Below are 8,093 nucleotides of genomic sequence, written 5' to 3'. Positions count from 1 at the left end.
AGGAAGGAAGGAAACAAGGGAGGGAGGGGAGGGGAAGGGAGGGGAGGAAGGAAGGGAAGGGATGTGAGGGAAGGGAAGGAAGGGGAGGGAGAAAGAGGGAAGGAAGGGAAGGGAGGCAAGGAGGGAAGGGAGGCAAGGATAGAGTGAAGGGAGGTGGAGGGAAATGAAGGAAGTAAAGAGGGGAGGGAAGGAAGAAAAGGAAGGGAAGGGAGGGAAGGGAGGGAAAAGGAAAGGGGGGGGTAGGAGGGAAGGGAAGGGAGGAAGAAAAGAAAGAATATTTTTATGGAGTAATTTTACTTACAGTTCTAGCCACACTTAACAGGCTATTTGAATAACAAGACTGATATTCAAGTTCAAATAAATACGAAGATACTAAATTTCAATTAACCTAACTTCACTCTGTTCTCAGCTCAGACTTACACATCATTTTTTTCTCCCCCAACAGAATACAAATAATAAGCCTTGCTCATTTTGGGTCAGGACCCCAGAGTCTTCTTCCTGCCTTCAGGGATCCCTCAGACAATTTTTAGCAGTACTTTACTTCTCCAAGGGCCAGTAAGCTCCTGCTTATCCACACTGAGTTCTTGAAATGGGCCCTCTTCTCTAAACCATGCAGTAGGGTGAAGTAGAAATGCTAGTCAAGTAAGTGTTCCCACATCAGATCTGCAGCAGCTGCTCACCCAGATGCCCTATCCAGACAGGGACTGTAGACAGCAAGTCCCTTATGGACTGCAGAGTGAATTAATAAAATATCGGTCAGTTTGCTGTAGCAGCCACATGCAGGAGCAGTGTACTTCTGTCGAACCAATAGGAATCTTCCGGGGTTGAATACGTACTTAATGAGCTCCTTCTCCCGCATCTCCAGCTGCAGCATGATGGCACTCAGCTCCATGTATAAATTGTTAGCCCGTTCAAGCTTTCTCTCATAGTGTTCTCGAATATCCAGAGCATGTCTATGAAAAAACACAGGATCAGCAGGACTGACTGACCTGGGAGAGAACCATGGTCAGCACTAATGAAATGCTAGGCAGAATGGTTCAAAAGCATAGGCCAAGAGTTCTCCATTTTTAAGGTTTTCTCATCTGACACAATGACTCAAAGAATGGAAAGTGGGAAATCTGAGCTTCCTAAGGGCCCATCTGGCCATATAGGAAAGGAGGGCTACAGACAAAATAAGAATATAATTTGGGGTGGGGGGGCTGGAGAGATGGCTCAGCAGTTAAGAGCACTGACTGCTCTTGCAGAGGACCGGGTTCAATTCCCAGCACCCACATGGTGGCTACAAACCATCCTTAACTCCAGTTCCAGGGGACTCCAAAGCCCTCTTCTGATCTCTGAGGCATTGCACAATATGGGCGCACTTACATACATGCAGGCAATACACTCATATACATAAAATAAAAATAATATTAAAAAAGAATACAATTTGTGTATAGTTTACAGTCTTCATGTGCGTATATTGACACAATCTTAATAGAAGTATGTAAGATACTCATACGTTACTGGAAATATGAATTTAAAGCCAACACTACATTCATTTACTTGTATTTATCCATGACACGTTCAACACCCTATCTAGGCTGCTATGCTCTGAATGCTTGTGTCCCCTCAGATTCAAATGTTAAAGCCTAACCTGTAAAGTGATAGTATCAGGAGGTAGGTACCAGGAGACTGTTAGGTCACGTGGAGGAGCACCTATAAATAAGGCTTGAGGGAGCTCTTTTGTTTTTCTCCCAGGTGAAGACACATGCAGGGCACCATATATGAGGAATGGGTCTTCACTCAATACCGAATTTGCTGGTGCTTTGTCCGTTAGCCTCCAGAACTATGAGCAGTAAATTTCTTTTGTTTATGAATTGCTTAATCTAAAGCATTTTGTTATAGAGGCCTAAGTGCTCAACATAATAATTACCTTGAATATGCCTTAATGGATTATAAGCATCTTGAGGCCAGGAACGAAATCATAAATTCCTGGCCTTCCACAACACTGAGGACAGTGGCTGAATGCATAAATAGCATTGCTCCAAGAATCTTTGTTGCAGAGAATCAGAAAGGAAGTTGGGAAGAGAGCATTTTTAAAAAGATACGAAGGAAGGTAGCTGTGGTGTGTGTGTGTGTGTGTGTGCGTGTATGTCTGTGTGTGTGTGTGTGTGTGTGTGTGTGTGTGATGGTGCATGCTTGTACATGCCTTGGCATTATGTATGGAGGTCAGAGACAAGTTCAGGTGTTGTTCCTCAACACCTTGACTGAGGCAGGGATCTCTTTACTGTTTGCCTCTGTGCTGTATACCTGGCTAGCTGGTCCACAAGCTTTTGGAGATTCTCCTGTCTCTGCCTCCATTATTGTCCTAGGAGCACTGGGATTACAGATGCACATTACCATGCCGGTTTTTGTGGGTTCTGGGGATCTGAACTCAGGTCTCATACTTGTGGGGCAAGACCTTTACCCACTGAACCATCTCTCTAATCCCCAGACAACTTTTTGTTGTTTAAAGTTAATACATTTTTGTTTGTCTAGTTTTGAGACATGATCTCACTATGTAGCCCTGGATGACCTAGAACTCGATATATAGACCAGGCTGGCCCTGCTCTCACAGAAATACACCTGCCTCTGCCTCCTATGTGTTAGAATTAAAGGTTTACATTACCGTGTCTGGACAAAACTTCATAAAATTTTTAACTGAAACAAAATTGTACATACTTATGGGTACCAAGTGATGTTTTAATACATGTATGTGTTGTATAGTGTTCAAATCAGAGTAAACATATCTCTCTCCTCAAACAACTATTTCTTTATGTTGGACACATGCTAAATCCTTTCTTCTAGCCTTTTCAATTTAAAAATACAATCCAACAGCTGGGCATGGAAGCTCATCCTTATAATCCCAGTAGAGGCAGAGGCAGGTGGATCTCTGTGATTTCTAGGCCAGTTTGATCTACACATTGAGATTTGACTAGTCAGGGCTTCATGGGCTCTGACTCCCAGCGAACAAACAGTCCAGTACACTATTGTTACCTACAGCCACTTCTAGTATGCATTAGAACATCAGGACTTATTTCCTTGGTCTAAGTATAACTTCGTATCCACTACTCAACCTTTCCCATCCCTGTCCCTCTGCAGACCCTCCCCAGCCTCTAGTAACCACAGTCCTACTCCCCACTTCTTTGAGACCAGGCCTTTTCAGATTCCCCTGTAGGGCTAACTTTTAGAGTATAACGCAGGCACAGAGATGAAATGGAGTGGTTCACCAGGCCCCAACTCCTTTCTGCAGGCCTTGGGGTGAGGGAGAAGCTGGTCAGCTACCTGAGCTCTTCTCTCCGCCGACGAATCAGTTCCTCATCCAGTCGGTGGATACAGGTTCCTTCACTTTTGATTTTCTCAAAGTGTTTTTTCACTTCTTCTCTCCATTCAGCCTGAGTGATGAAAATTTGATTTCACAAATACTGCAGCTTTGAGCCCTAATATAGCCATGGGCTTGCGTACAAGACCTCTTCCTTATACGCTTCTACATGCTTTCTCTGAATTTCTCACAGGCTTCCTATGTGAGCCTTATTAAGGATAAGAGTTCAGGAGACATTCACTAATTGAGGACAAGGTACCTCCTGCCAGTGTAAGTGCAAGCCCCGTCCTCTATTCCGGCATACAGTGCTGTCTCTGTCCCCACTTCTCTGCAGCACTGGCCACCAGAAACAATACAGGGCTTATTGACTATCACTTTTGGAGCAAGAGTAATCATTTTGTTAAGGTCGTACTCACGGCAGCCTGGCTAGCGGGAACATCTCTGGCAACCTGTGGGTACATGTGTGTGCAAGAATTTAAGCATCTTTGCATCTGCCACCTCCTGGGTTTTATTCCCCCCGCCACACACACACCAAAGGCTTTGTTTAGGAAAAAACCTGAGAAGTCATTTGGAGCAGACGATCCCAGGGTCTGCACATCAGGAGACAGGCAGAAACACATTAGATTATACAGGAATTTGGATTGAGAGAAAGAACAGGAAAGAGAAAGGGAGAGGGAGAGGGAGAGGGAGAGAGAGAGAGGGAGAGGGAGAGAGAACAGTGTAGTAGTCTGACCAAAATTTTGAGACAAGGGACTGATGTGTAATACATGATGCAGGTTGTCTAGGGGAACTGAAGCCGCTTCCATTTCACAAGCTGCCTGTGAACCCACCCTGAGTTTGGATGAGTTTCATATTTGGGTCAATGATGGCAGAGGTGGGGGCCAATAATTTTAGGAGGGAAGAGGCAGAATAACCATGAAATTATGAATCTGACAAGACCTCACAGAGGGATGAGAGGACACTGGGCCTTCTACTGGACATGGATTTCAAGCCAACTTTATCTAAATTTCAGGAAGGAGGAAACCTCTGCTGGGATATGGTCTATAGGTATTTTAAAGAAAATCTCTCAATTTAGCTATTTTCTTGAAACGAATGTGTGGGCTACCATCACAAGAGAGTAATGAGAATCCGGTGATTTCTAGTATGGGCTGGATGTGTAACTAAGTGTCTCTACTTATAGAATATTCTTTTAGAACTATTCCTTCACCTTGAGATACATGTTGGCTTGTGTGGTAGTTCAGTTTTTAATTCTGAGGAAGCCTCATATAGCTTTCTACATCAGCTGTACCATTCACTAACGGTATGCACAGGTTCTAATTTCTCCAACATCACCACCAACACCGTCTTTAAAGTTCCTAGGTCCTTACTACTGTGGATAGTGCGGCAGTGAACAGGGATGTAAGCACCTCTGTTAGCAGGACAGAGTCATTTGGGCACATGCCCAGGAGCGGAGCAGCGGGTCATATGGGAGTTTACTTTTAATTTTTGAAGGAACCTCGATACGAGTTTATACCCCCGCCAGCAGTGGATAAGGTTCCTCTTTTCACACCACTTTACCAGCATTTGTTCTCATTCTTTTTCTTTTTAAATTTTTACTTTAAATCCCTCCCTCTGCTGCTCCTGTTTTCTTGATCACAGCCATTCTGACTTGGGTGAGGTCAATGTCTAAGTAATTTTAATTTGCATTTCCTGGATGGCTAAGGATATTGAACATTAAAAAGAAATTTAGTGGCCTTTTGTGTTTCTTTTTTGAGAACTGTCTGATTATTCATTAGGTCATTTATTGATTGATAGTTTTATAGTATTGGTGTTAATTTTATAGTTCTTTACATAGTCTGGATATCAACCCCCTGTCTGAGGTACAGCTGGGCAAAGATTTTCTCCCATCCTGTAGGCTGCCTGTTCCCTCTGCTGATAGTTTTCCTTGCTGTGCTGGAAGCTTTTAATTATTTGTAGTCCTATTTGGTGATTCTTGAAACTATTTCCTGTGCTATTGGAGTTTGTCTATACCTGTACCTTAAGTGCATTCCCTGTGTTTTTCTCTAGCAGTTTTAGCATTTTAGGTTTTAAAATTAAGGTCTTTGATCCATTTTGAGCTGATTTTTGTGCAGGGTGAGAGACACCCTACTGATTTCTTTCCTTGGTATATGTTCTCGATGCCTTTGTCAAAAATGAGGCGGCTGTCGCTGTGCTGTTTATTTCTGGGTCCTCTGTCTTGTTCACTAGTCTACACATCTGTGTTTGTGCCAGTGCTAGGAGGTTTTTACCTCGACCACTCTGTGGTATAATTTGAGGTCAGGTACTGCAAGGCCTCCAGCAGGGCTGTCTCTGTTTAGGATGGCTTTGCTATGCCCACTTTTTGTGTCTCCATATAAGGCTTAGGATTTTTTTTTTTTTTCCTAGCTCTGTGAAGAATGTCACTGAAATTTTGATGGGAACTTTACCCAATGTGTAGATCACTTTTGGTAACATGACCATTTTCACAATATTAATTCTACTAATCCAGGAGCATGGAATGCCTCTATCACCTCGTATCTTCTTTAATTTCTTTTTTCAGTGTCTTAAAGTTCATTACAGAGGTTTCTCACATTCGTGGTGTGGTTTATTCTTAGGTACTTTATTTTGGGGAGAGCTATTGTGAATGGGATGTTCTTCCTAATTTCTTTATCAGCAAGTTCATTATTATTGGTATATATAAAAGCTATTGATTTTTGTTGTTGATTTTGTATGCTGCAACTTTATTGAATGTGTTTATGAAATCTAAGAGTTTTCTGGCAGAGGCTGTTAAGGTCTTTTAAAATGTAGAATAAAAAAGATTTTTTTGACTTATTTTTATTTTATGTGTGTGTTTTGCTTGCACGCATGGAAGTGCACCCAAGATGTGCAAAGCCCGCGGAGCCAAGAAGAGGGTGTCGGGTCCCCTGGAACTGGAGTTCTGGATGGCTGGGTGCTGGGAATTGGACCTGGGTCCTTTGCAAGAGCAGCTGGTGTACTTAACCACTAAGCCTATAATTTTCTCCAGCCGCTATATTTTTTAAAATGTTCTATTTTGTTATTTTTTAATTATATGTATGTGGGGGGGGTGTGCACTTGAGTGCAGTGCTGGACTTATAGACTGCTGTGAGCTGCCCGACATAGGTGCTGGGAATCAAACTTAGGGAATCGAACTTTCCAGTATGTGCTTTCAAGAACTAAGCCATCTCTCCAGCAAATAGGGATAGTTTCACTGTTTCATTTCCTATTTTCAATCCTGCTTGTATCTTTCTTTTGTCACACTGTTTTAGTCAAGACTTGGAACACAATATTGAGTAAGAATATAGTGGATACCCTTGCCTAATTTTAGATTTTTAGAGGCACTGTTTTCAGTTTTTCTCCATTTAATATAATCTTGGTTTCAGGTTTGTTATATATAGTCTTTATTGTTTTGAGCTACATATTGTCTGTTCTAAATTACAGCTAATTTACTCGTGTGTGTGTGTGTGTGTGTGTGTGTGTGTGTGTGTGTGTGTGTATGTGTGTGTGTAGGTTAGAGGACAACGTACAGAGGTCTGTCCTCTCCTTCTACCATGTGGGTCCTGGAGATCAAGTACCTTTACCCACTGAGCCATCTTGCTGACCTTTCTATAGGACTTTTGTCATGAAGACATGTGGAACTTTATCAAATGCCTTTTCCACATCTATAGAAATGATCACGTTATTTCTGTCCTTAAGATTATTTATATGGGGGCCAGAGAGATTACTCAGTGGTTAAGAGTACTTGCTCTATCAAGGCCAGCCTGGTCTATGTAGCAAGTTCTAGGCCAGCTAGGGGCTACAAGGAGACCCTATCTCAAAAAAAAAAAAAAAAGAAAGAAAAAAGAAAAAAAGAGTACTTGCTCTGAAACCATGAGACCTGAGTTCAAATTCCAACATTCATATTACAAGCCAGAAGTCCTGGTAAATGCCTGTAACCCCAGCTCTGAGGAGGGTAAAGAGAGGAGGATTCCAGGGAATTGCTGGCTTCTAGCCTAGCCAAGAAAACATGAGCCTTGGGTTTAGTGATAAGACACTGCCTCAAAAGTAATAGGAAGAGAATGCCAGGAGGGATACCTGACGTCATTTCCTAGCATCTGTGCTTATGCACAGCACACATACCCACCTCACACGCATGCACGAACACTCTTAAAAGATTATTCATATAGTGAGTTACAATTATTGATTTTTGTATGCGGAGTCAACCTTGCATCCTGGGATGAAACAAGTATACTTGGCCATGATGTATGATCTTCATGTGATCTTGAATTTGGTTGCAAGTGTTTTGTTGAAAACTTTTGCAACTATGTTTATCAGGGGAATTGGTGTAGTTTTTCGTTTTTGCTTTCGGTGTATAATACTGGTTTTGTTGAAAGCATCTCATAGTGATCCTTCCCTTTCTATTTGTGACTCTGAGAAATTCAGTATTAGATCATCCTTAAAAGTTTGATAGAATTCAGCAGTGAACCCATCTGGTCCTGGGCCTTTCTTTGTGGGGTGACTTAATTACTGCATCACTCTTACTGTTTGTATGGGGTCTGTTTCAGAATTTATATTTTGCTGGGCATGGTGGTGCATGCCTTTAATCCTGGCACTTGGGAGGCAGGCAGGCAGATCTCTGTGAGTTCAAGGCCAGCCTGGTCTACATAGTGAGTTCCAGGACGCCGGGGCTACAGGGAGACCCTGTCTCAAAAAGACCAAAAAAAAAAAAAAAAAAGAATTTATATCTTCCGGCTTTAAT

General features: G+C 42.3%; 1 protein-coding gene across 7 annotated transcripts in view; it reads right to left on the bottom strand.

The window, feature by feature from the left end:
• Map3k13 (mitogen-activated protein kinase kinase kinase 13) overlaps window positions 1-8,093 on the bottom strand; it is a 177,926-nt gene that overhangs the window by 12,404 nt on the left and 157,429 nt on the right. For all 7 annotated transcript variants that reach the window (XM_029562655.1, XM_029562656.1, XM_029562653.1 and 4 more), the window contains 2 exons: window positions 3,304-3,413; window positions 837-953 (listed from right to left, as the gene is read on the bottom strand). In XM_029562655.1, the coding sequence (XP_029418515.1) occupies window positions 837-953; window positions 3,304-3,413 (227 nt within the window). The remainder of the gene's footprint in view (window positions 1-836; window positions 954-3,303; window positions 3,414-8,093) is intronic.

Source organism: Nannospalax galili, unplaced genomic scaffold (genome assembly GCF_000622305.1).
Source record: "Nannospalax galili isolate Female #2095 unplaced genomic scaffold, S.galili_v1.0 scaffold315, whole genome shotgun sequence".
Lineage (NCBI taxonomy): Eukaryota > Metazoa > Chordata > Mammalia > Rodentia > Spalacidae > Nannospalax > Nannospalax galili.
The sequence above is the reverse complement of the archived record's forward strand: the minus strand, read 5'-3'. Positions and strand labels throughout refer to the sequence as shown.